Source organism: Colletotrichum karsti, assembly GCF_011947395.1.
Source record: "Colletotrichum karsti strain CkLH20 chromosome Unknown Scaffold15, whole genome shotgun sequence".
NCBI lineage: Eukaryota > Fungi > Ascomycota > Sordariomycetes > Glomerellales > Glomerellaceae > Colletotrichum > Colletotrichum karsti.
Window position 1 is genome coordinate 693333 of NW_024065915.1, and position 26439 is coordinate 719771.

The 26439-nt window shown below is 54.8% G+C and overlaps 11 protein-coding genes across 11 annotated transcripts; 5 read left to right on the forward strand and 6 right to left on the reverse strand.

Annotated features, from left to right (window-relative positions):
- Positions 1–150: 150 nt before the first annotated feature.
- Positions 151–2037, reverse strand: CkaCkLH20_05440 (bZIP transcription factor; the record flags this gene model as incomplete). Its single annotated transcript, XM_038888159.1, has 1 exon — positions 151–2037. The coding sequence occupies one exon, from the start codon at positions 2035–2037 to the stop codon at positions 151–153; it is 1887 nt and encodes a 628-aa protein (XP_038746635.1).
- Positions 2038–4986: 2949 nt separating this feature from the next.
- Positions 4987–5883, forward strand: CkaCkLH20_05441 (uncharacterized protein; the record flags this gene model as incomplete). The annotated part of the gene is made up of 1 exon (XM_038888160.1): positions 4987–5883. One exon carries the CDS (start codon positions 4987–4989, stop codon positions 5881–5883), a length of 897 nt encoding a protein of 298 aa, XP_038746636.1.
- Positions 5884–6049: 166 nt separating this feature from the next.
- Positions 6050–6932, reverse strand: CkaCkLH20_05442 (putative ribosomal protein L1p/L10e family protein; the record flags this gene model as incomplete). Its single annotated transcript, XM_038888161.1, has 2 exons — positions 6050–6707; positions 6769–6932. The coding sequence occupies 2 exons, from the start codon at positions 6930–6932 to the stop codon at positions 6050–6052; spliced, it is 822 nt and encodes a 273-aa protein (XP_038746637.1).
- A 723-nt stretch (positions 6933–7655) lies between these two features.
- CkaCkLH20_05443 (glutamyl-tRNA synthetase) lies at positions 7656–9649 on the forward strand (the record flags this gene model as incomplete). The annotated part of the gene is made up of 3 exons (XM_038888162.1): positions 7656–7876; positions 7931–8098; positions 8152–9649. 3 exons carry the CDS (start codon positions 7656–7658, stop codon positions 9647–9649), a joined length of 1887 nt encoding a protein of 628 aa, XP_038746638.1.
- An 838-nt stretch (positions 9650–10487) lies between these two features.
- On the forward strand, positions 10488–11618 carry CkaCkLH20_05444 (uncharacterized protein; the record flags this gene model as incomplete). The annotated part of the gene is made up of 1 exon (XM_038888163.1): positions 10488–11618. The coding sequence occupies one exon, from the start codon at positions 10488–10490 to the stop codon at positions 11616–11618; it is 1131 nt and encodes a 376-aa protein (XP_038746639.1).
- A 126-nt stretch (positions 11619–11744) lies between these two features.
- CkaCkLH20_05445 (uncharacterized protein) lies at positions 11745–12372 on the reverse strand (the record flags this gene model as incomplete). The annotated part of the gene is made up of 2 exons (XM_038888164.1): positions 11745–12038; positions 12085–12372. 2 exons carry the CDS (start codon positions 12370–12372, stop codon positions 11745–11747), a joined length of 582 nt encoding a protein of 193 aa, XP_038746640.1.
- A 414-nt stretch (positions 12373–12786) lies between these two features.
- Positions 12787–13707, reverse strand: CkaCkLH20_05446 (uncharacterized protein; the record flags this gene model as incomplete). The annotated part of the gene is made up of 1 exon (XM_038888165.1): positions 12787–13707. The coding sequence occupies one exon, from the start codon at positions 13705–13707 to the stop codon at positions 12787–12789; it is 921 nt and encodes a 306-aa protein (XP_038746641.1).
- A 4602-nt stretch (positions 13708–18309) lies between these two features.
- Positions 18310–19320, forward strand: CkaCkLH20_05447 (dienelactone hydrolase; the record flags this gene model as incomplete). The annotated part of the gene is made up of 4 exons (XM_038888166.1): positions 18310–18591; positions 18641–18953; positions 19018–19185; positions 19235–19320. 4 exons carry the CDS (start codon positions 18310–18312, stop codon positions 19318–19320), a joined length of 849 nt encoding a protein of 282 aa, XP_038746642.1.
- A 227-nt stretch (positions 19321–19547) lies between these two features.
- On the reverse strand, positions 19548–20285 carry CkaCkLH20_05448 (chloroperoxidase-like protein; the record flags this gene model as incomplete). Its single annotated transcript, XM_038888167.1, has 1 exon — positions 19548–20285. One exon carries the CDS (start codon positions 20283–20285, stop codon positions 19548–19550), a length of 738 nt encoding a protein of 245 aa, XP_038746643.1.
- Positions 20286–22778: 2493 nt separating this feature from the next.
- Positions 22779–23954, forward strand: CkaCkLH20_05449 (D-isomer specific 2-hydroxyacid dehydrogenase; the record flags this gene model as incomplete). Its single annotated transcript, XM_038888168.1, has 1 exon — positions 22779–23954. One exon carries the CDS (start codon positions 22779–22781, stop codon positions 23952–23954), a length of 1176 nt encoding a protein of 391 aa, XP_038746644.1.
- Positions 23955–24387: 433 nt separating this feature from the next.
- Positions 24388–26187, reverse strand: CkaCkLH20_05450 (DNA damage response protein; the record flags this gene model as incomplete). The annotated part of the gene is made up of 1 exon (XM_038888169.1): positions 24388–26187. One exon carries the CDS (start codon positions 26185–26187, stop codon positions 24388–24390), a length of 1800 nt encoding a protein of 599 aa, XP_038746645.1.
- Between the last annotated feature and the right edge of the window lie 252 nt (positions 26188–26439).

The following is a 26439-nucleotide window of genomic DNA, read 5'->3' on the forward strand; positions in this document are numbered from 1 at the left end:
ACATAGATACAAGTCTCGAACACCGCAACTCCTTTTGTTCATCCCACATCAAGCCATTCGTGTAATTCAGTAGTCCCAACCACAGCCAGCGCCGGGGTAAATGTCAAGCTTTTGATAACCGCCCACCCAAACCAGAAAGAAAACGGGTATTTACTGCCCTCTTCCGAAGCGTATGTCAAAGTCCTTGAGCACGCTCATGATACTCGCCGCCTCGACTTCGATAGGCAGTCGCGAGGGGGAGGGCAGCTTCTGGCCGGGCTTGGGGGCGGCACGCAGCTTGGGAAGCCAAGAGCCGATGTCATCCGCGGCTCTCTCGAAGTTCCTGTGGCTGGACAAAGTCTGGTAGGCCTCGGCGCAGCTGAGACTCAGTCCGAGCTTTTCTTTGGGGGGAAGACGAGGAGGCGCTGACTCGGACTTGCAGCAGCCACCTCCCGCTCCGGCCCCACCGCAGCAGCCGCCTCCAGAGCCGCCCTTGCGCTCGAAATTTGCCGAGAGGGCGCGGCAGAAGAGGCCTGACTTGGGGTCAGCGAGACACTGGGCACAGGTGCCTGGGCCGTTGGCGCCGCAGCCGCGGGAAATTGGGGCGGTGGGCTGCGTGGTCTGCGGACGAGGACGGAGCTTGACGGCTCCGTCGGCGTCGATTTCCATTGGGGCCGGGGGTGGAACGGCATCGTTCTCTGATGGGGGAGGGGTGGTCTGCTGGCTGTAGGCGGGAGGAGGTCCGTAAGGGGTGGTAGCTGGAGGCCCGATCGACATGGCGTCTTCGGCGCAGATGCAGTAGGTTCCGTCCTTACAAAACCCACACGAGTCCCTGAGTGCCATGGAGGGAAGTGGCTGAGGCTGGACGATCTGAAAGGTCTGCTGGGGGGCGGGAGGTGGTGCCTTTTTGGAAAACATGGCGGTGAAGTCGATCTCCGTCTCCTCTGCGGGAGCAGGCTCGGTGCGGATGCGCTTCACAGATGTAGGCGCGGCAGACGGTGAAGGGGCTCGCTTGAGGTCTGCCATGATCTGGGTCTTGAAGCTCTCCTCAAGGCACGCGCAACGGCCTTCCGGGGTGCAGCCGCCGCATCCCGTGATGGTGTCTGTGAGGACGTCTTCGGCACAGACGCACGAGCCACTAGGGTCGCATGACCCGCAGCCAAACGGGGCCGGCGAGTCTTCCATCTGGGTAGAGTCCTGAGGGGACACTATTTGGGAGATTGAAAAGGGCTGGTTCGAGTGACCAGCCGAGGGAGTCGGAGGTTCATGGTGAACGGTGACGGAGGAGTCGCGGCGGACTGGTGAGGGCAGGCGTCTGGGACCAGAAGCAGCAGTGGTCTGATCGCTCCAGCGTCTCTTCTGGCCCTCAAGCTCGGCTTCGGCCTTGACGCGATCCTTTCTCTCGCGCTCGAGGAGGTTCTCCAGAACAAGGCATCGGGACTTGAATGCCTGCACCTCCATTTCCAGACCGTGGACCTTATCCTTGAGTTCCTTCTCGGTCTTTTCCTGAGCTTCACGCTGCTCGTCCAACTGCTCCTCCAGCTCGCCGACCCTGGCGGCCCTGCGCTCGCGGAATGCACGCTGAGCGGCTCGGTTCTGGGCCTTGCGTTTGGTGGGGGGCGTATCGGTGGCGGGCTTGCGGCCGGGCTTCGGGCGGGGCGGAATAACCCATTCCTTGGTGGTCATGGACATTTTGGGAGCAGCCTCGGTGGGTGGAGGGCTGATGACGGAGGCCATGGACATCTTGTTCACAGGCGGAGGAGGCCTGGCAGAGATGGGGGGAGGCGCTGCGTTCGGTCTGATGGCTGGAAGTTGATGCGGGTGGGAGGCATTTGTCGGGCCGCTGCTGCCGGGGGTGGATGCGCCGGGAGTCGAAGCAGTCGGCGAAGCAGCAGCGGTTGGCGTAGAGACGGCGGATGAAGCAGCAGAGGCAGAATAGACGCTGCTCCGGCGGATTTCGGAGGGTGGTGAGGTGACGGAGGTGGTGGGAGAGAAAGTTGACGAAGAGTGGGAAGAAGAGGAGACGGAAGTGGAAGTGGAAACACCTGAGGCGGCCATCGTGGAAGGGACGAACGAGCAGGGTTACCGCGGGCGGGGTTCGGTATGGGCGCTCATTCGCTGGCGGCTGGCAGAAGACGCCGTTGCAGGTGGCCGACAGGTGGTGACGGGGTGACGGGGTGGGTGGGTTGCAGAAAGATTGATAGCGGGAGTTTAATTCCGAGAATACGGTTCGGCGGAGTGCGTGACGCTCGGCTTAAAGATGAGATGGGTTTTTTCTTTTCTGTTCGTGCTGGAAAGAATCGAGAGAAACCAGACGAAATGGCTGGATGGCTCGTCGTTGTTGTTATATCGTCGGATGAGAGCTGCAGTCTTTTCGGAGAGGAATCGGCGTTGTCCAAGTATTGGGTTGAGATGATGCAGTGATCTGAGCTGATGCCGAGCAGATTCGAGCAGATACCCCAGAAGCGACTGCACAGCTGATAGGCGCAGCGGATGCGGGAGACTTGGTGGTGGTGTTGAAGTTGACGGTTGAATGGTGGACTGACAGTCTGTTGCGGATGATTGATGTAGTGTAGTGTAAGTGAGAAACAGACGTGGAAAGAGACAACGTCTAGGTGAATTGAGACGATGCGAAGAACTGCGTCTTTTCCGGTATTCGGAACAATGTAGGCGAGAAAAGGCTGCGGCAGGAATCTGCGTTGGTTTGGAGGGACCAGAGCAGGACCGGAGGGGATTGGAGGGAGGGACAGCTGGAGGGGAAAACGGGGGGACACCGGGACGGGGGAGAGGTGATTGAAAAGGAATTTTTGATCTGATTGATAAGATTATCTTGCTCGCAAGGCCCCCACTCAGGGCCAGCGCTAGTCCACCACTTTTGCACTGTTTTTTTACGCTGTACCTTCTGTAAACAAGGTACGTACCCGCTTCGCCCTCAGCATCACCAGGTTCACCCCAGCCAAACTGCTTCTATAAGGTACCTTAGTATAAAGTGCCCGTCTAAGGTGTGGTTGAGATGAGTGTTCTCTCACTGTACGAAGTAGGTACTCTCGGGTCGGGTCATGGAGACGGCAGCATCGTTCGATGGACACCCTGTTCCGGCGCTGCGATCTCGGAACAAGTTCTCGTTGGCTCACGATGCCAGAAAGATGGACGGATGGTCTGCACAGCCCGACTTCTCCCACGCCTGTCCGCCCTCGCCCACGGATCACCGCCCTCGTTGACGAACCAACTCCACCAAGGCCTCTGAGTCTTGCAGTTTCCATGGCGTAAGATCCAACCCCTCATGGCTGCCATCGCCGGCCATCTGCGCCAAGCTTCACACGAGTTGCACCACATCCCGAGGGGGTTGATCTCAGGGTCTGCCGATGTCGCAGCTTCACAGTGTCACCCACGACCTGTCATTCTCACCGACAAATAGGAACCGCCCTTTGTCCGATGACTCGCTCGTATGCCGAGAGATGTAAGATAACTGTAAGCTTATTCGGTCACTGACGTACCTATCATATTGAGTTTGATCAAGTTTGATCTTGTCTCGAAAACAATGAAGGTCAAGTCTGACTCGACCTAGTGAGAGTTTAATTGAGAAAAGTGAACACGATTTCCTTGGTAAGGACATGAGTACTCATCGCAAAGTTATCAACACTCAAAAAGCCTCCTGATCATGAAGACCAATAAAACCGAGCCGGAAGTTTATGCCTCAATGGTAAAGACCGTGTCACCGCTAGTCGTCCAATCGCCTCGGAGCAGTTGATCAGGGACAAAAGATCAGGAAAGATCAGAAGGTACTTGATAAGATGTAGCCACCTACCTACCCTCCATCTCATCTCACCCTATTACCGCCGCCTGCAGGACCCTCACACCCATCATGCCATTTCCCTCCAGCCGCTGCTTCCTTCCGGTTACGTCTGCTCTGTACCAAATCCTCAATGCTCACATGAGATGTCGAATTTTCACGTCTGTCCCCCTTTGGCGTTTGATGAGACTCGATGAGACAACCGGCTCGCGTCTCCTCCATTTCTCGCCCCCAAACGTCGACCTGCGCAATCAGATCGGCCCTTCATTCCCACTCGAGCTGATCCAAGTGGAGGCCACCATGTGGGAGACCGGAGCCATGACCTACGAAGCACCGGAAATACTGGTCGACCACGAGAAGTGCCAGTCCCGGTACCACGTTGTACCTCACGGGTCAACGGTAATTGTCGGCGCTCATCACGTTCGTGAGTGGCTCCGAGAACGCCTCTCTCACAAGGGATTCCCAACCGTCGAGTCAGGGGTACGGGCAGCTCGGCCTCCGTGTTGTATTCGTATGTAATTCTCACTAATAGCTTCACACGGGCTTGGCTTTTCGTGAGTGAGGAGCACGGCTGCTAATTCCGCCAAACTCAAGTGCTGTGAGACGTTCGTGAGAGTCTTCATCACATACTGTAAAATCTCATCAGACAGAACACACTCAAATGAGTGCCGTGAAAATAGCGATGTGCAGTCATCGTCGCAATGCAAGACCACAACCCCCAAAGATTTGCGCTCGGCATTGCCCAATCCCAACGCCCACAGCACTCTGACTTGCGCAACCGTGTCCACTGACATTGGTGGGCGCCCCCCGGTGGAGCTCCATGCACCGTTCAGGCCCCCCGAATTCCCACCGTGATGCATCCCCGCGAAAGTCGACGGAAACTGGGAATCCCACTCTCCCTGATCGAATCACCCAATCAACATCCGACACCACCACGAGAACTCTCGAAGCTGCACGACACCAACGCGCAGAAAGGGCACCACGATATCCATCACCGACGAAACATTACCCAGTCCCAACAATTCCCGCGCGTCCGACCCTCACTGGGCTGAAATCTTTTCACACCTTAATTCCAGCCCTTGCTCCGAGCTAAAATACCTTACGCCGACGTCGACCGGCCGAGCCAAAGCTACCTAGCTAAGCTATCGAAGGCTACCGCTGCTATCACCAAAGAAAAACCAACAGAGCAACTGCTTGCGCCCGGGCCGCCCAGAATGGACGTCAAGTCACCCCGCCAGACAGCCGCCTTCCACCTCCCCTCGTCCTCCTCCGGCTCCTCCTCCTCCGCTGCCGGCGAGGACTACGACGACGGCGCCCCGCTGCCCTTCCCCGCCGCCCTCCCGCGCTCCGACTTCCTCGCCCCGGACTTCCACCCGGCCAACTACCTCTCCGCCCTGCCGCACCGCCACCAGACCCTCGACGACCTCAAGGCCGAGCTGCGGGACCGCAGCGCCGCCATCAGCGCCGAGCTGCTCGAGCTCGTGAACGCCAACTACACCGCGTTCCTGTCCTTGGGGAACGAGCTCCGCGGGGGCGACGAGAGGGTCGAGAATGTGCGGGTGGCCATGCTGGGGTTCCGGAGGGCCGTGGAGGAGATCAAGGCGCGGGTGAGAACGCGAGGGGAAGAAGTTCAGGGGCTGAGTGGGGAGTTGAGGGAGGTTCGGAGGAGTATCGAGGCGGGGAGGAAGATGCTGGAGCTGGATGAGAGGGTTGCGGCGCTAGAGGAAAGGCTTGCGTTGGCGAGTATGCCGGGCAAGGCTGCGGAGGAAGACAAAGAAGATTGGGACGAGGACGACAGCGAAGAGTCCGATGAAGAGGAGGACGACGGGGGGCTGGTGGGTAGCAGCCCTGCAAAGCTAGCTGGTTTCGCGCAGGACTTCTGCATCGTCGAGGCCCTGGCCGATGCCATCGGACGAGATGTTCAGTTCGTGGTAAAGACGGAGGCTCGCATGACGAGATGCCGGAACACGATCTTACTCGACCTGGGCACGGCTATGAAGGAGGCACGAAAAGCAGGGGATAAGGGCCGGCCGAGAGTGGTCAAGTACCTCGGTCTCTACGGGCTGCTGGATGCGCAGGCAGAGGCAATCAAGGCCCTGAAGAGCAATTGAGCGGCCAACGCAGAGGAATAGGAGTGGCAAAAGTAGCGATGCATATGATACCCAAATCTCCAACATGTTCTAGAGCGCTATGCCACTTTGATACACGTGTAATAACACATATGATACACTGATTTTGATCTGACGCCTTCCCCGTCTCTTTTTTTCTGGTTATATATTACATAGCGGTGGACAGATGCTCAGGCTTCACGTTCTCGTCCGTCGGCTCAAAGTTACCGTTCAAGCTGAAACCGGGACCTTGCGACGAGCTCAGCACCACCTCGTGAACCTCCTTATACGTGTCCAGCTGCGCAATGTCGTTCTTGATGCTACCGACAAAAGCCTTGACGTTGGCCGCCAGCATCTTGGGCGTGAACCCCAGCTGTCCGATGGCAAGACGGATGACCCCCATGCGCTCGCGGTAGTCGTCGGCGCCCATCGTCTCGCGGATGCCGCTGATGACGTTGTCGGTGATGGTCTTCATGCGGCGGTTCGGCATCAGGCCCTTGGGGCCGAGGATGCGGCCCAGGTTGGCCTTGTTGAGGGCGGCCTCGCTGTCGACGTGGCAGATGAGACGGTTGAAGACGATCTTCTCGTTGCGGATGTCCTCGAAGATGGACTCGCGGCCCGCGACCACGGCGCCGGCCTGCAGGGCCTGCTGGGCGATCGGGGAGCCCTCCTCGCAGATGACGCCGACGCGGACGTCGGACTTGACGGGGTTCGGGAGGCGGATGCGGCTCTTGACGACGGAGCCGTTGCGCGGCGTCTTGAGGTGCACGTGGACCTCGTACTTGATGGCCTGGGGAGGCTTGCCGACTTCGAAGGCGCGGAGGTAGCTGCAGACGGGCGTGTCAGTCACAAAGATCCAAAAGCTTCCGGGATTTGACGAGAACTTACCGCATTGCGTCGCACAGGGAGAACTGGGGAGTGTAATGGGTTTTGTAGGTTGTGTAGTCCTTTGGTACCTTCCTCTTCTTCTTCTCCGTCTTCTTGGAAAAGGCACCGCCGTTGTTGCCCTTGCTCTTACCGCTCGCGCATCTTGTTTGAGAGACGGTCGGCATGAGGAATCGGGGTATCGTGGAGGCCGTTGGCCTTGCGGAGGTGGCCAGACTGAGGCGGGCCATCGAGGCCACGCATTGGGACGTTGACGCCATCGTGGGTTGGGTATCTGTGTGCGATGGGGAACGACACCGAACCGGCCTTCTCGATATCGCGTGAAGCTCTGGCCAAAGGCTGCAGAAAAATTGTGCCGGCCTGGAGTCTCAGGCAAAAAGTTGTTATCTTATCAGTTCAGGTATCTTATCCGAACTGGCCCCACATCGGTATATCGGTGTGCTCGGTACGTACCCTCTTCGTCGAAACACACCACTGTCACCAGAGCTTGCCGAACTTGAAGAGTCATAGGTACGTTCCTAGATAGTAAAAAACATTTTAAAAGGCGGTTTCGTAAAGATTTAGAACAATTTCATGTCTACGATTATAACTTCCTACGATATTCCCTTGTTGTCGTATTGTAAGGCGAGGCCTAGATTGTAGACGTCATAAGTTACCCAGTTCTTAGTCCTCGGTGAAGAGCTTCCTTCGCTGAACCGCCAATCATTGCTCTCCTTTCTGTCCTCCCTCGGTGAACGCCCGCTGTCGGGTGGTGTTACCCCTCCATCAATTTTAACCCCACCACGAAATATCAGCCCCCCAACTTTTGACTCACGAGACATCAGGACCGTCCTGCCTATCACTCGATCTCGACCGCCCGATAGCCTCAATTGGATCCGAACACCGCAACCATGAAGGCCGAGGAGCTTCAGTCCCTGCCCACCGCCCTGAGCGGCGACTTCAAGTCCATCGAGCCGCATCTCCGCGACCTCGACAAGCACTTGACGCTGCGCACCTTCGTCGATGGCTACTCTCTGGGAGAGATCGACACCAAGATCTGGCAGGCGCTTAAGTCCAACAAGGCTGCTATGGGCTTCATCCGCAAGGGCGCTGCGCCCAACGTCACCCGTTGGTACGTCATCGACTCCTTCTCGGCTCTCTTCTGCAGCTAACCTCGGCGACCTAGGTTCACCTTCCTCGAGCAAACATACCCCGAGATCCAGGCCGAGACCAAGGCTGCCGATGCTGCACGAAAGGCCAAGATCGTTGCCGCCTCCAAGGCCGGCGCCAACTACTCCCTCGCCCTGCAGAACGCCGAGGCTGGTGTTGTCACCCGTTTCCTGCCCGAGCCTTCGTGAGTTCCCCGACTGCGATCTCTATAACCGTCACACCCCTAACGATGAACAGAGGATACCTTCACATCGGTCACGCCAAGGCCGCCCTTCTCAGCGACTACTTCGCCCACGAGGCCTACAACGGCAAGCTTCGTCTGCGTCTCGACGACACGAACCCCGCCAAGGAGAGCGAGGAGTTCCAGGATGCTATTGTCGAGGATCTCGCCATGATGGGTATTACCCCTGACGCCCTCTCCTACACCTCCGACTACTTCGACTACCTCTACGAGATCTGCGTGCGCCTCATCAAGGAGGGCCACGCCTATGCCGACGACACCGATATGGAGACCATGCGCGAGGAGCGTGGCAACGGTATCGAGTCCAAGTGCCGCAACCGCCCCGTCGAGGAGAACCTCCGCATCTTCACCGAGGAGATGAAGAACGGTACTCCCGAGGGTCTCAAGAACTGCATCCGCGCCAAGGTCTCCGTCGACAACGTCAACAAGGCCCTGCGCGACCCCGTCATCTACCGCTGCAACATCGAGGACAAGCACCACCGCACCGGAAACACCTGGAAGATCTACCCCATGTACGATCTCGCCTGCCCCGTTGTCGACTCCAAGGAGGGCGTCACCCACGCTCTCCGCTCCACCGAGTACACCGACCGCAACCCTCTGTACCAGTGGTTCATCGACACCCTCAAGCTGCGCCAGGTCTACATGCACGACTTCTCCCGCATCAACCTCATCCGCACTTTCCTCTCCAAGCGCAAGCTCGCCAAGATCGTCAACCAGGGCACCGTCTGGGGCTGGGACGACCCCCGTATGCCGACCATCCGCGGTGTCCGCCGCCGCGGCATGACCATCCCCGCCCTCCGCGAGTTCATCATCAAGCAGGGCCCCAGTCGCAACGTCGTCAACATGGACTGGAACTCCTTCTGGAACATCAACAAGAAGATCATCGACCCCATCGCCCCCCGCCACACCGCCATCCTCGAGAAGGACGCCGTCAAGGTCAAGTGCACCGGCGCCGAGGCCCCCGCCGCCCCCCGCACCGAGGACAAGCCCAAGCACCCCAAGAACCCGGACGTCGGCACCAAGAAGGTCGTCTTCTCCAGCGAGCTCATCCTCGACCAGGCCGACGCCAAGAGCTTCAAGAAGGACGAGGAGATCACCCTCATGGGCTGGGGCAACGCCTTCGTCCGCGAGATCGGCGCCGGCGAGCCCATCGCCGACCTCACCCTCGAGCTCAACCTCAAGGGCGACTTCAAGACCACCGACAAGAAGGTCACCTGGCTGTCGACGCAGGGCACCAAGCTCGTCAAGGCCGAGCTGTGGGACTTTGACTACCTCATCAAGAAGGACAAGCTCGAGGAGGACGACGTGCTCGAGGAGGCGCTCAACCCCGTCACCTCCACCATGGAGACGGCGTGGTGCGATGCCGGCGTTGGTGCGCTGAAGAAGGATGACATCATCCAGCTCGAGAGACGGGGTTTCTTCCGCGTGGATAAGGGTCTTGATGAGGGTGATGTTGTTGTTCTGTTCAACATCCCCACTGGTAAGGCTAAATAAGTAAAAGTAAAAAAGCGAGGGATTTTTTTGTGGATAGATACGTCATGAGCAGATGAGGAATTGAAGCATGAATGTAATTTGAAGTCCATGATTGTTCACGTCCCTTAATTGACGGCGACGAAGTGCCCTTGCATGCTCAAGAGAGAAGAAAGCATTGAGATGGAGAATCAGAACTCAGCAGACATGAGAATAACCCGGAAAACGGAACGAATAAATGAACTGATTCTCATAGACTTGAAATTACGCTGGTTTTCGGATACTAGATACTTGAACAAAATGACGTTGAAAATGAAAGAGGTTCACTGAGTGTTGATTGAGAGCTCGGTCTCCGATATGAAGTCCGACTCACTCAGGTATTGCGCCCAAAGCACGGCACTCATCGAATTCAGTGTTTAGATATCTTCCCTCTTGCCAAAACTTATTGTAACACATTTCCTACCAATTAACAAGAACTGCCATACAGATGGGAAACAAAACTCGTGGTTTTAGCGGCGGGAGAATCCTTCGTGGCGCAAGAAGACGCAGCCAGCTGACCACAATGTCTCAGAAGCCGAAAGCACGAAAGAGGCAAGGGGCCTGCAGCGTGCATCCGACGTTTTACAGCGGCCGGAGACCCCTGAAAGACCGGAGCGCGTCAGGCGGCACGTGCGACGTGTTGTCACGAGCTGAGATGAGCTGAGCTCTTAGCTTGGAGTTGGTCCTTTCTTAGTTGATGAGACTGGCGGACTTCATTCTCGCGATTTCATCCCACCGCCTGGACGTTGTTTTCCCGTTCACACGCGTCGCATCATCTCATCAAATATCTCGTGAGAAGACGAAACAGCGGGATCGAATCAACATGGCGCCCTCAACACGCTGGCCGGCGCCAATCCACGTCTTCTCCTACCGCGTCCTCCTCATCGTCCCCATCCTCCTCGCCATCGCCACGTTCGCGCTCCTCTTCATCCACTCCGACGTCAACATCGCCCTCCTCTACTCGCAATGCGACTCCCGCGCGCGCCTCCCGGGCCTCAGCCGGATCCCCGTCCTCGGCACCCCGGCCTGCTTCGGCGTCAGCTTCTTCCAGCACGCGCTCGACTCGGCGCGCACCTTCGCCAGCATGTCGGCCATCCTGTCCTTCGTCGCGGGCCTGATGACCGTCACCACCGTCGAGGCCGCGCGCATCTGCAACGCGTCCAACGTCATCATCGCCAACCCCACGGGGCCCTGGCTGGTGTTCAACCTGCTGGGCGGCGCCGTCGTGTGGGAGCTCGTCATGGTCCCGGCCTTCTTCCACCGCTCGCGCTCGATCTACCTCGCGAGGAAAAAGGCCGGGCAGGACGCTGTCGACAGCGCGGCGGCCAAGGATCCGGACTTTGGCAAGGACTCTCGCAACCTCAAGGTCGATGCCGAGATCATCGCTGTCCCGGTCGCGGTTGCGTGGGGCTTCGTGGTGCCGTCGATTCTGATGCTGCTGTATAACACGCCTGTAGTCATCGGTATCTGGTTTTTCTTCCCCATATGGGTCTCGCTCATTCGCCAGGCTGTGCGATGGGCTGTGTTGCGCTTCCAGAAGCGTCAGCACCGCAGCTTCCATCTTGAGTCTCACACCGTCTCGTTGCTGCTCGTCTACCTCGTGCCTATGGTCTGCTCCTTGGTCTCTCATGTGCTCCTCATCTGGAGTCTCTTCCAGAAGGACGACCGAAAGGAGATGACCCGGGCCACAGTCAAGTTTGTCGAAATCGACGCGACGTTCATTGGTTTGACGGTGCTGTACTGGCTTTTCGTCGAGGCTGGGTGGAAGGTCGCGTTGGTGACGGTCGCCGCCGCGATTCCCCTCGGTCCGGGTGCTGGTATCTGCATTGGATGGATCTACAGAGACGCTGAGATTCGTGAGCACCTCAAGCACTGGCTTTCTGGAGAACATAGTCATGAGAACCATGAGGAAGGCAGGACTGCTGCGGACGAGGAGACACCGCTGCTACAGTGAATTGCATTTCAGGCTTAATCATGAGTTCAGATACCCATCAAGTAATACGATCTTTCTATAACATGCTTCGTACTGAATGATGTCGTGCAACTACTGTCTCTGCATCTCGATGAAGTACATGATGCTTCAAAACTTCCCCTTCACATGAGAGCCGAACGCCTCCATCTGCCTGTCCAAGACCACATAGTTCACCTCGGACTTCACAAGAACCTTGCCGTTCTCATCGGACATCTCTCCCTCAACGACGAACTTCTTATCTCCGTCTACTTTGGTCAGAGTCGCCGTGACAAGCACCGTCGTGTCCACGGGCACAGGACGCAGGTACGTGACGCTCATCGAATGAGTAACGTGCATCAACGGCTTCATGAGCCCGAACATCTTGTTTGCCACGCCAACGGCCCCGTTGCATTCATCGAGGATCTCGGAACGTCGTGAGCCCGTGGCCCAGTGCGAGGAGAAAGTAGACCTTTGTCGCGAAGCGTGATTCGAGGCTCTGCTTATCGGAGTCTCCCGTTGGCGCATCGTAGACGTTGTCGGTGGCTTCGACTTGCGATGCCGGGGGGTGCATGAAGGCAAGGAAGAATGGGATGGTAGTCGGGGTGTTGAGTGTTTTGGCAAAGTACTCGAAGGCATGGTCCTTGTGGCTATAGGCTCGACTGACGAGGGGTCGAATGATGAGATTTGGATCGGAAAGGAGTTTGGAGCACCATGGGATGGAGTTGAAATGGGCGAGCTGGTTGTCTAGGGAGTCCATGTTGATCGATTCCTGCCCGCAATGCCTGCAATGATGGAGGATCTGGGCATAGAAACGGCTTGCAACTTGAGACGAACTTATTATTTTAAATAGGTATGCTCGGTCGACTCCTCCTCCTCTCCATCCTCCCATCGGTAAGCGTCCTTTGGCCGTGCCGCTGGCGAGCATAGAGATCTTGGTCGGGTGCTTGAATTTGGAAGTATTACTGGAACCGGAAATCAATTGGCGCCTTCGTCATCCGCTTACCTACCGGACCCGAGGCTCCGATAAGAGAAGTTGCGGGAAAAGGCCTACTAGAGGCATCTGATCGAAAAGCAGACCTATCATCCGAACCAGTCAATGCATAGATAATACATGGGTATCAAGTTTACCATCTCCTCTGACTTTATCACATCCTTGATCCGAGTGAGAGCCTCATTTCCTAAGCTTGAGAAGAAGAACCTCCACCTCCTTTCGCGAGTTCTCATAGAATTCACTGTCCTTTCCGACGGCATCTTCGTCAAGTTGTAGACCCTTAAGCGCCAGTTGCCGTGCCTGTTGCGACTTGCCGAGTTTGGAAGCAAGTGTCGCAACATTGATCATCATTGTCGCGACCTCCCGGCCTCGAATCCCCTCAGCTTCATAAGTCTCCAGCATGGCGAGCGACGTCTCAAATGACTTTTCCAGAAACTCTCCCTCATCAATCAAGTCCGCGTCGTGCTTCGAGTGAGCTTCATTGAAACTCATGAGTTGACGGTGGAGCGCCATCCGCCTCTCCTCGCTCACATCCGCCCTCTCACCGGAACAGGCGGGGCAGGCGCATAAAAAGTTGTACTTCTCCGCCAGCATGGCCAGCCTCGGATCGCGCACCGTGAGATTCTCGGGCAGGTATGAGATGGTGATCTCCTCGTCATGCTCGATGTCCCTCGTGGCGTGGATCGTGAAGGCGTCGATGTTCGTGTTGAAGTTTCCCTGGGCGTTGGGCACGCACGAGTGGTTGATGCGCGCGACGTTCGGGAAGAGGGCCTGGACGCCGTTGCCGATGTCGAAGTTGTTGTTCCGGAAGATGTTGATGATGCCGTGGGTGGCCGGCTGCAAGTGCGGCGCGGACCTGCTTTGCCACAACGCCTCCAGCCAGCTCAGGACGCCGAACTTGGTTGTGTTGATGGAGAGCGAGAGGAGCGACTTCAGCTTGGCCGACGGGATCGAGCGGTATTGATGCACGATGGAGCCGGTCGGGTCCGATGGCGAGAGGGTGATCAGGGCCCGGTCGGCGAGGATGCGCGTGCCCCGGCTGATTGGCTTCGCGGCGAAGACGCCGAGGCCTTTGCCGGCGACTGCCCGAACTGTCAACATCGAGGAGGTGTGCTTGCCGATTCACAATGGTTGATTGGGGAGGACAGAAATATTTTGTCGTTTCGTTTGCTTCCGGAATGGGGATGGTGAAAGGGGGGGCGGCAAAACGGGTCTCAGAAAACAAGGGTCCCGGGGAAAGCTAAGGTAGCGCGGAGCCGTCCCACTTCCCCGGGTCCACCTCGCCTTATCAATTGTCCAAGGTCTGGGCAGTATCCTGACAGTGTTTGCTAAGTAATTCTGAGTTCAACCGGAGTCCTGAGAATTTCAAGTGCTTGGGCGTTCTAGGCAAACCAATTTTGAGCAGTCTTGAGTCGCCTTTTGAAAAAAAAAAAAAAATTTCATCTGCAGCTGGTGGTTGGTGCTACACGAAGGAGGGCATTTAATGAGTAGCACTTGGCACGAGTGAGCGTCGGCCAGAGGATGCTAGGTGAACCGCCTTCATAATGTCTGATAAGAGTCGATGTGATTAATGAGAGGTTCAGGTTATAATTGTCACACCATCTAACCAATAATTCAACAGCAAAATGGCAAGATGTGCTTCATACTTCTATTCATAATCTCGAGACCAACAGTAATCATGGATGAAAACACGCAAAGCTTAGCACTTGACTAAGGGGGTTGTACATTTGGTGTGTAACTGTTTAGGGCGACCGTGAATAGAGAAAGCTCATGATCTAGGACGCCGAAGGCTGTAGCCCGATTTTGGTCCTCGAGCATTGGCATCTAGTCGCTCGCATGACTTGAAGCTTGCTGTGTACAACATTCCAAAACATGCACACATGGCTACAAGCAGCAGTTTCCCAGCGACTTCGACGACGCCCTTGAAAGCGGAACCCCACGAAGCAGATGGCAAACATCGTGTTCAATCAAGGTGTGTTACCTCCGGATCAAAGCCGACCTCTCTGAATCCAAGTTTGCGTAATGCGAATAGCTAAGAGATGAGTGAATCAGCTCCATCTTCCATCCACACGAGTGATCTCAGGACGCCCCAACCCAATCGAACTTGACGATCCTCCGAGTTTCCAAAATACACGTCGCTAGTCATGTTTTTGTTTGTAGTCATGCGTCAAGCAATCAGTCTGCGAGTCCGTGCCTAAGCAGTACGATGAATCGAAGTGCGATGACGATTTGCGTCGTTCCCGATTTCCCCAGCTCATGAACTCGCCGAAATTTAAGTAAATACACAAATACTGCCCATGTCTTGGATTTATCTTGCCCATCTTGCTCCGTCCTTTCGCTGGAAGTGTTCAGATTGAATTGTCCAACCTCACATATTCACATCTTATTCTTTTTTTTCTTTACATACAAGATGAAGGTCACATCCTTCGTCGTGACTCTCATTATTAGCTTGGCGTCTGGAAGCCTTGCCGCTGCTGTCGTTCCTGGCAACCCGAACGGAGGACAGTTCGGACTTAGCTGCGATGGGATCCGGCTTGCCACGCATAAAAAGGAATCTGGATTTGACTACGTCACCCTAGAGGCATCCTGCAGGAACAAGTCCGGAGGCAAGAACTTGAATAAGCTTGATCTTACCAACTGCATCGAGAATGACCAAGGCACCACGTTACATTGGAAAAACGGGTAAGTCTACCACTCTGCCTTGTACGTTGTTGCCTAGAAATGGTAAGCTGATAATGTTCTAATGCAGGGGCTCATTCGATGATTCTTGTGTCGCGTGCCAGATCACTAAGAACGACAGCAAGACCGTCGAGATAACTTGCTCATGCTTTCCAACCAAAGACGTCAGAAAACAAAGGTCGACTATCAATCTCAGTAAGTCTAGTCTGCAAACTGTCCCAACTCCCAGTTTATGACTTACAAGGCTGTTGTACATAGACGACCGAGTCCGCAACGAGGATGGAATTCTTTGGTGCGGCGATAAAACCGGCTCCTTGTTTGACTAATTAATTGGTGCAAATAACGACAAGATTTTTCAAGTCCACCGTTCTTTGTTTGCGAAGGAGGATCATTGGAAGGCTAGCTAGAAGTCTTGATTAGAGAGTTTGTAATATTAAAACAATGGATTCAAAACAAGTATGACTCATAAAATATGTTACTGTAATGAATTGGGCACTAAATCGTCGTGCCTTATATGTGACATGACTGCCTGCGGTATATGAGGCTGACGAGAGCTAGGACGGACCAGTAAGAACGACTTCTGATTGCCAAGAGAGGTCATTCCTACTAACGGAGGCCTCCTGAAGGCTGGTTGGAACATACGTGTCGAGGCTGAAATCCAATAACAAGCAGCATGACAGGGGTGATATGCAGGCCATAATACATGTATCTCTAAGTTCATATCCGTACGGTGATCCGGCATCACATGCAGCTATCACACTGCCAAACCCCGCTCCATCGACATATAAACACTGACAGCCGCCCATTCCTGCCTGGCGATTTGCATCTGTTGGTTGGTTACCTTCATTTGAAGGATCGTCTGCAAACCAACGAAAGCATCACAGCGTTTGAAGCGAGTGTGTGAAGCGAAAAGGGCCTCATGACGTCTAGCCAATGAGCCATCGACAACCACGAAGAGCACTCCTTCGTATTTGACTCCTGTGCCCGTCCTCACATACCAGAAGTCAGTCAAGTCTTTCATCAAAAGGAGTCCGTCACAGCTCCGATTCCTGCCTGAACAGTTTGTACGACATCCGATCAAACCACAACTCAAGTCACGCAGAAGTCTCGACAACTTCTAAAACATTCCACTTGGTCTGCAATGAAGAGAAAGGGCGACGAAGCACGCCGGCGCCATGAACGCCGGCAGCGCAGGAATGTGCGCGTCAACGAAAACTGGGCCAATTCCCCTATGGCTTGCAGAATTATTGCGAAGTTGCGCAATCACAGCAGTGCCGACTTCACACCTACCAGACTGGTAGTTGTGTCGTCATGGGAAGTTGTGAAGCCGCAAGTTCCAGTCAAATACATGGCCTTGTCATACGTCTGGACGCAACACCCGGACAGGGAAAGACTACGACATACAGTCACAAAGGCGATACAGCAGACAGGAATCGACTACGTTTGGATTGATGCCATGTGTGTGGAGCAGGACAACCCTGACGATCTGGCCCGCGAGATACCGAAAATGGGTCTTTACTATGAAAGAGCTACTGGAGTGCTAGCAATTGTCCCTGAGCTGCAAACGGCCATGATGCAGTTGGTGGACCCTGTTGGAGACAGACAAGAAGATTGGATAAAGGGAGCCAAAGGTGACGAACTCCTTTTGAGTCGTTGGCTGGAAACTCGCTACCGGGAGCTAGGAAGGCAACTGAGGGGTAGCAGATGGAGTCAAAGGGTATGGACTTTCCAGGAAGCAGTGCTCAACGAGAACACTCTAGCATGGAACGGATGGGGTTTCTGCGCCATGGAGGACTTGGCAGTGGCACAGGTCGTGGAAGCTTTTACAGGCAGAGCCAGAGTGGTCGTACGGCTGTTGAAGAAGGTATGGGCGGTTGGGGACAAGAGGGGAGGAATTCTGACCGAGGCCACTACATGGAACCCCTTTCTTCGGGACCTGCTGTCCCCAAAGGTGGAATTGGCAGACTTGCCGATTCTCTGGAGTCATAACAGGGAAAGACAATGTGCAAAAGAAGAAGACCTTGTTTACGGATACATGGGACTGGTGAGCGATCTGCCAGAGAACATCACCATTGATTATGGTTCGGGCTTCGAGAGTGTCTACGAGAGGCTGATGAGAGGACGAGCCGTCAACCTTACGGTGTTGCGCAGCTTGCCCAGTGCGGTATCTGGGAAAAGCTGGATGCCCAAAGTTGAGGACAACCGGTTGCAGATGGTACCAGATGGACCACCAGCAATATGGAGCAAGGGAACGATCAGTGACAGAGGCCTACTACAAGTGAATGGATTCATGACGAAGTTGGTTAGCGGGGGCCTTGTTGTGGGCTTGAAGCCAGTACATGAGCCAGCTGAGTCGGGACAGGCTGAGAGAGTCGAGGTTGAGAAATCAACGAGCGCATTGGTCTCTGGCAGGTACAATCTGACCAAGGAGCAGTGGGACCGCCATGCCAACGGGGAAGTTCTTTGTGTTGTATTGAAGGAGTCGAAGGCGAACGTTACCTTAGGGTTAGTGGGACGGAGTTCCGGAAATCTGTTCCATCGGGAAGCGACAGTGTTGCTCGGACCTGTTGAACTGCCAAACTCGGCTCAGAGTACTTGGGAGGTGGGATATTAGGACGCGGGAATCCTTGACACAAATGGTTAATTATTTTTTAGCTTAGACTGCTCTACCGACTTTGAAAAACGATCACTGCTCTTACAGCCAGCTATCTGCAAACTTGGCCGTGCACCCGGCGCCGTTGATCATAAACTATCAATCATTTAAGTTTTGTTAAATAAAGAGAATTCTTCAGCTGATAGATAGCTCAGTTTAACCTGTTGCGCTCCAAGTTTCCGGAATGAAGCTCCTCGTCCGTGTGTCGTTTGTTGCGCCGTCATTGAAACCCCGCACGAATGTCGGTGCCGACGCGGCGTCGCACTTATTGCACCAGTTGCGTCCACACAGCTTCCACTTCTGAGCTTCTTCTTATCAAAACTGACTTGCTTGTATCTACTATGATTACAAGCTGATCCAAAAAGAAGGAAATGGCTCAAACCAAGACCAACGATCAGGAGTATCTCGCTAAGCCCCCGGGGCCCTGTTGCTTCACGGGCACCATCCACGATGGAAACCCCGCTGGCAAAGTGGAAGACATAATCGATGTGCCGACCTACGTTGTACGACCCGCCGACGTGAAGTCATCGCCAAACGGTCATGTAGTGCTCTACTTTCCTGACGTCTGGGGACTCTCCGTCAACGCCAAGCTGCTCATGGACGGGTTCGCCGCCGCCGGGTACATAGCGCTTGGAATGGACTACTTTCGAGGAGTACGTACATCTCTCACATGGAAAACCAGCCCTAACTAACAGTCTGAAGGACCCAATCTCTAAATATCGCACCAACAAGTCTGACCCGCTGCCACCTGGGTTCGATCACGCCGCCTGGCGCACCAAGCACTGGACCTTTGCGGTGGAAAACGTACCCAAGTGGACCACGGCTGTTCGTGAGAAGTTCGGCGGGCAGGTTCCGGGTACGGAGACTCGCTATGCCTGCACCGGATATTGCTTTGGTGCACCATTCGTGTGTGATCTGTTGGCCGGAGTAGCTGGAGATGGAGAGCCGGTGGTGTCCGCGGGAGCATTTGCCCATCCGACTGCGTTGAAAGAGGAACACTTCGCCAACCTGAAGAGTGAGTTACGAGAGCAATGTCATGATCCTCTGCAATCGGGAATGTTGAGAGCTTACTTTGATAGAACCGCTACTCCTGTCATGTGCGGAAAACGATCAGGCATTCAACACCGAGTCAAGGCGAAAAGCCATCGATGTCTTACAGCGCGAGCAAAAGGCCTATCACGTTCAACTGTTCTATGGTGTAGGTCACGGCTTTGCCGTGAAAGGGGATCCGGCTGATCCGTACCAACGTAAGTGTTGTTTTCAACTTGCAGCGGTGTTGAAACTAAACGGATGCAGGTTGGTGCAAGGAACAAAGCCTTCGTGCCATGGTCGATTGGTTTGACCTGTGGTTGGTCCACAAGACGCGATCTTCTAGTTTGTAGCCTCATCAACATGGTAGCACGGAAACAAGTACCAAGTAATACCTGATATTCTCAGCATGAAATCAAATGAGCTATCTGGCTCGAATCAGTCAAGTCAATTCTTTATCCAGGTGCCTCGCTAGTTACAAGTGACACGAGTGGTTGGGGTACTTCTTGTAAACGAACTGCCTCGGAGCATACTCATACTTCTATTCTGAGATACACGCTATGATTCTTGCCCTGAAGAGCTATGGAGGAGTAACCTTCATCATCTCTGCCACCAACATGTCCACCTGATCACCGGTGACCTTTGTTGCAGAGGTCTTGAACCCCTCATCGAACGGGAATCTCTCTTGCTCAAACATGACGTTCATGTAAACCGTCGGCGCCTGCGGGTTCTTGAAGTCGCCAGCGAGAACACCCAACATGAACGCGGACTCGGCAAACGACAGCTTCAGCTGAGCAGTCGTCAAGTTGAATTCGGGGTTGGTCATCATTGCCACCTTGACTCTGTCCCTCCTGGCCAGCGCCATCGTCTTTGTATCGATCGTCGGACCGGTGAAGTGTGCCTTGACCCCATTCCAGACCCTCGCGTCGAACTTGTTGGCATTTCCGGTGACGGCAACATCTGCTCGAGACAAGCTCCCATCATGTTCGATGACGTTATGCTTCTCCATGTCCTTCAGGTTGACAGTACTCGCGTTGCCCGTAGTCGAGATAGGGAAGGTTGGCTCGGCAAGCTTAACAGTGACCTTTTCGTCGATGTTGAGGGCCTTCGTGAAAGCGAACTTGAGCTGCTCCATGTTGATGTTCATTCCGTCACGTGGGAGGTAGCCATGGTTGGCTAAGGCGTTCAGGACGGGACATGGTGATCGATTGGCCTTCAAGTCCGGGACCTGATAAGGGAACTTCGGGTCTTCGGCAAGAGAAAATGCGGATGCCAGGCGCAAAATGCCGAGGGCTAAAAGAGTGACTTGGCCCTTCATGTTGGATTACTGCGAGTAGGTGCTGAGAACCTGAGAACAAGTGGGATAACGATGCGTAGGTGTCCTGTCAGTCATCTGTATAAAAACCACTGACCTGTCACGACGATGTGACCAAGGAGGGAAGTACGGTTTAAATGATTCCTTCAATTTAGGACGAGCCATTCCACGTCCACCTATCGGGTGGGATATTAATCTGTTAATAATGAGTCCAGTATAGTAAACTCTCTATGTCTACGACGCCGGCTGACCCTCAACCGAGGGCTTAAATGATAGGCACGACGGCAAGTGGGAGGACTGACTAAAGCGTACGGCCTCTAAGCTCCATTGCGCGCAGCTTCTGACTCTCTAAGACTGAGACTATTTGCCCAGTTGTCTTAGCTCAGATGGAATCGCGTTATGTATAAGGTTACCGGTGGGCAGGGCTTCAATTTCAGCTTCATTCCTGAAATTCAATCAAACTTGAGCCGTTTTGTGCTGGTGGACAGCAAAGTTTACCCATTTCTACTACGTGTGTAGTGCTTCATCCCATATAATGAGAAGCATAAACAAACGCTTAAACGTCCGGAGTAAACCGATCCGATGGTCATTCGGCAACAACGGACTCGGACGAAAGGGGGCATCTGTTCACTAACAGCATCCCATATCAAAGCATCGTCGCACAGTTATCGGTTTGTTCAGGCAAGCGCCGCCGGGTTCTGCCATCTGAAGCCACAACGCTCTAAGCGGAATAGCCGTTGTCCTGTTTCGTGAAGTTGACGATACTATTGGCGAACCTTAAAGTCGTACGAATTGTTTCATGGGATGAGAAACATGAATGCGGCGGATTTCATGACATCTCGTCGTTTGATGCTAGACCTGACAAACATCCGGACTTTCAATGACACGGCTGATGGTTATTCTCCTCGCTTGAGCCAAGTTCCTGATATCGAATATTGAACATCAAAGCCATTCGGTGACGACCGCGGAAGTCCTATCTGGCATGTGTATCAAGGAAAGAACAAATACCAAATCTCTCAAACCAAATGAATATTTCAAGGCATGTTTAACGACCGATGAGGTGATGTAGTGAGGTATCAATTGCGCAGGTAAGGCTGTGTAAAACCTTATTGGACTCTCCCGTTAGCATAGACGAGCTTCCTCAAGATTTTATTGTCAGTCAACACATCCTTCCTGAGTCAACCGGAAAGAATACCCCGTTAGCATGGAACATCATTCGGAGTGATGCAACTCGGAATGGAGGGAGCTTTTAAGGATGGTAGCGGCCCGGGCGATCACTGGGCTCTGAATAGCTTCACCCTCGCCTCTTAAGTTTAGCGGCGCCAGCGCTGGCCTCTTGTGGTAACCTTTGCTGCGTACAATGCTTTCCTGGTAGGGCTTTTAGATCTGTCTCCTTGGTCTTTTACAACATCGTCTCAATAGCACAATTCCATCTGCAAAGTTTCGGGTTGCCTCATGTCCTCAGTGCATTTACGTAAAGGTCACTTGCTTGACCAACCAAGTCGCATCACTTCATGGAGACGCTGGGCAAAATCCAATGAAGAGCGTATTGCGGGCTATTATTGATGGATAATTCTGCAGAAACAGCCTTTACAAACGAGAGACAATCAGACCATTTCACAATCAGCTAACTGCTTGCCGAGACACGTTTCTTTCTGCCCTACAGGAAAAGATGGGCTGAGACGTGAGGTTGGAGCAGGGGACCACGCCGAGCTGGGGCCTGGACCGGGTCGTCATCCTCACCCCACACGAGCTCCATAGCGGGGTGCCCCGGATACTGCACCGGGTTCCCCCAGTCGTCCCCGCGAGCCGGTCCCCAGTTGCAACTTCAAATGAAGACTCCTTATTCACCCCAAAGAGAATTTCACAGATTCAGAGATCAAGTGATGAAGTTCTGTGAAATACCGTGGTGTGTGAACATTCTAGCGCCAGTCGGCATAACCAAAAGAATAAATGCAGCAGGCTCATTCTAAACAGTGAATTGCATAAGATGGCGGGGCGCATCTGCAGCAATTCAGCTACCCGCAGTGTTTACCAGCTCACTAACAATCATGGAATAAGAAACGGTCAATCCAACCTTTTCACCGGACCGGTTGAGTGGAGAGACAATCACCGACCAGTCCCGGAAAAGCGCCCATCGAAGAATCGCCAGAGAGGCCTGATCTCGCCTCATCCTCTCACCGACTTATTCACTGTGAATTCCACCAATGCTGCCCTGCTGTTGTGTTACTTCAAATAGAGGATTCCGGCCCAGTCATTCCAAGTTCCCATATCTTCATCAACTAGTCCTCATCCATAGCCTTATCGAATTGCCTCGAGTGGTCGAACACGTGGTCGTGCTATCTCCCCTAAGCTGTCACTGTTTGCTTGGCTAAAGTATCGGGAGGTATCCTTGTGCTTCCATATCAACCCACCGCGACCCGATCATTGCCCTCAAACCCCTCACCTCATCAAACACCGGGCATCAGCCGTTTTGAAAACATCAACAACTGCATCATGGCAGAACCAAACAACACCCCTTATCCCCCAGCAACGCCCGCATCCCAAACCCCTCGCTCCACCTCGCCTCACCACTCCCCAGCCGTCATCCGCCCGAACCCAACAGCGTCGTCCGCAGCACCCATCACCACGACAAACGGCACCTCGAAGCTCAAGGTCCTCCACATCGGCGACCCCATCAAATACAACCCCGAAACCTACGCCGCCTTCTCCTCCCAATTCGACGTCATCCGCCCCTCAACCCCCGACCGCCAGCGCCCCGCCCTGACCGCCGCCCTCCGGGACCGCAAGTGGGGCGACTTCTCCGCCATCTTCCGGCCCTTCTGGGGCACCGGCGGCGAAATGGGAAAGTGGGACGCCGGGCTGGTCCCGCTCCTCCCGCCCTCGTGCCGGGTCTTCGCGAGCGCCGGCGCCGGCTTCGACTGGGCCGACACCAAACTGCTAGGCGAGCGCGGCATCATCTACTGCAACTCCGGCCTGGCCGCGGCGGAAGCGGTCGCCGATTTCGCCGTCGCGCTGGTGATTTCCACGTTTCGCCATCTGCCATGGTGCATGTCCGCGCCGGCCGATCCGGCGACGTTCCAAGACTGCCACGAGCGCGCGACCGTGGTCTCGCACACTCTGCGGTCCCACGTGCTGGGCCTCGTCGGGTTCGGGAACATCGGGCAGCAGATCGCGCAGCGGTTGGGGCTGGGGTTCGGCATGGCGGTGCACTACTACGACGTGATCCGCAAGGACGCGGCCACCGAGACGCTCTACAAGGCGACGTTCCACCCGACCCTCGAGTCCCTCCTCCAAGGCTCGGACTGCGTCGTCCTGTGTACCCCCGCGGGCGGAAAGGTCATCACCGAGGAGTCGCTGGCGTGGTTCAAGCCCGGGGCGAGGTTCGTGAATATTGCGAGGGGTAGTCTGGTCGACGAGAAGGCGCTGGCGGACGCGCTTGAGTCTGGGCGGTTGAGCACCGTGGCGCTGGATGTGCACGCTGATGAGCCGAGGCCGCATCCGAGGTTGCTGAAGATGGCGGGGACGAAGGCTACGTTGACGTGCCATAATGCTGGAGGTACGGTTGAGACGCATGCCAACTTTGAGGAGTTGAGTATGAGGAACATTATGGCTGTGCTGGGTGGAGGAGAGCCGATTACGCCAGTAAACCTGCACTTTTTGAAGAAGTAGGAGGAGATCAGGGTAAGAAGACTTAGGGGACGACGAGCGATATCGAAGGCAGAGGACGGAGGACTTGGGCAACGGAGACAATGGGGATGATAGTGCAGGGTGAATGACTTGGAGACAAGAACGAGGTGGATGGGGTTATTGGTCTAGATAGTTGAGTCACAGTATATTCACCGTCATATCCATGACTACCGACTGTCTTCTTTATTTATGAAGCTCCAGGTCTATGTGTATCTAAAGCCCGAAATCTTCGTGGCATTCGACACCAACTGCCTCAGTGGAAACACTTCCAGTCAATGAGTTTACCCTGTCCTAATTCCAACCATCCAGTGGCCGTGCCGTGGCATCAAGGCCAAGCCAAATCGCCCATATCCTGATATCATTCCCAACGCCATGCTTCCAGTAATCAACGTGATGCGGATCTAAGCTCTGATGCTCATGTGGCCGCTGGCGCCTCTTGGGGCTTCGCAGCTTCGTCGTCTTTCTTCTCTTCCTTGGGCTTCTTTCGAATCAACCCAGCGCCGAGTACGTTGACCGCTGGCTTCTCGTTACCCGCCTTCGTCTCGTCCACCACCTCTTCAGTCTTGGGCTTTTTGCGGATGAGCCCGGTAGCAAGAACATTAACCTTGCCCGCTGGCTCATCTGTTGCGGCATCTTCGGGTCGCTTGCGCTTAACAAGGCCGGAGAGATTATTGACCTCCCCAGACGACGATCCGTTCGATGGCGGCGCAGTAATTTCCCGCTTGCCTACGACTTCGAGACCCCACGAGTCGCCCATTCCAACTTCGTTAATCCATCGTCGTGTGCTGCCCGTTGCCAGATCAGGCTTTGAGAAATCCAGGTGGAGCAGCAGCTCGTTGACGCGCTTGTAGCCATTCTCATCGACAATCTTTCGACCTCTTCCTTCGGCTGGCCAGTAGTAGTACGCGCTGGAAATGGGCTTGTCTAGAAGGTAGTTGCGTTGGTGCTTCTTGATGCGAGGTTGGCGGGTCATGACGATGCCCCGCTTCTTCTTCTTTTTCGGCTTCTTCTTCTCCTCTGGCTTATTTTTCGACGGCGTGCCGGACGGCGACACCGGAAACAACTTGCGAGGGGTGGACGTGGGTGTGGTGGGCCGTGCAGCTTTCTGGCGAGATGGTGTTGTGGGCGGGTTAGACGGATCAAATGACTGGTTTAGCGTCGGCAGGCTTGAAGTGACGCTTTCGCGTCGCGCTTGTTCACTCTTTTCATCATTTGGGTCAAAGACAACCCAGATGAAGCCGGTCAACCTCCCACTGGAACACTCCTGTCTGAACGCCATCATCTCCCAGAACGCGTCAAGAGTCTTCACACTCTTCCACAAGCCCGTCGTCTTGAGCTGCTTCGACTTGCCAGCCTCCTCATCCAACTCATCTCTGAATCGCGACTTCGGGTCGTCGGGAAACTGGGGAATGAGACAGCGCACAGGCACCCAGTCGTACTCCTTGGTGTAGTGCGAAATCTTCTCCAGCGCGTGTCCCAGAACCCAGTTGGTGGCGCTCTTTGGTCCACGGGGAATGAAGGCTTTGGTCTCGTAGTTGTCGAGACCCGGAATGAGGAGGTACCCTTTTACACCACCCCACGGCTCACCCTTGCCAACAGGGGGTTTGTCAAGAAGGGGATCCAGCACCTTGCACCACCACTTGACGAGCCCTCTGTCATCGAGGACATGCTTGCCATTGTAATCCACGCTACCAGGAAAGAGGTACTGGTTCTGCGCGCGGGCGAATAGGCTGACGACGAACTGCTTGCCTTGACGTCGTCGCTGTTCGACAAGGTAGGTGACAAACGCACTGGCGATTTCCTTGATTGGCGACGGCGTGCCCTTGGGCAAGTTGAGAAGCTTGAGGTATCCAGTCGAGTCGGCCTTGGCGACGAACAGCGTGCTGGAGTGGGCAGTCGTGTAGATGTAGACCTCCAAGGCCAGGACCAGGACCTGCTTAGAGCCGCTGTCTTTCGCCGTGATGTCCTTGGACTGCTCGATCTCGGTGGTCGGGCGGGTATCGATCGAAATGGCGAGGAAGTGCTTCTCGCAGAAGGTCTTGTCGTCTCGTTCCTCGGGCGGCGCAGAGTAAAGCGCGTTCGTCTTGGTCGGGGGCGTGGACAGGTGATAGATGCCGAAGCGGTAGCCCTTGGGTAGAACGGTAGAGAGCTTTTCGAGGAGCAAGGCGCTGCTCTGGGCCCTGGTTTTGGCCTTGGCCCTTCTGGGAGTTGCCATTGTGAGGTGAAAGCAAAATCGTCGCAGAGAATCGATTCTCCCTTTTGAATGATCAAACCATTATTATCGTACCAGCAAGATTTGTCGACGGACGGAAAGGAAAAGAGGAACAAAAACCAACGGCACGCCTCAGCTCGTTCGACGCGTCGCTGACGGGAAGGAGCTCCTTCACATGCGTGTCAGGACAAGTGGAGAAAGCAGGTGGATGCAACGGCCAGGGGCCCCGCCGTTGGTCGCGCGGAAGCTTCAATT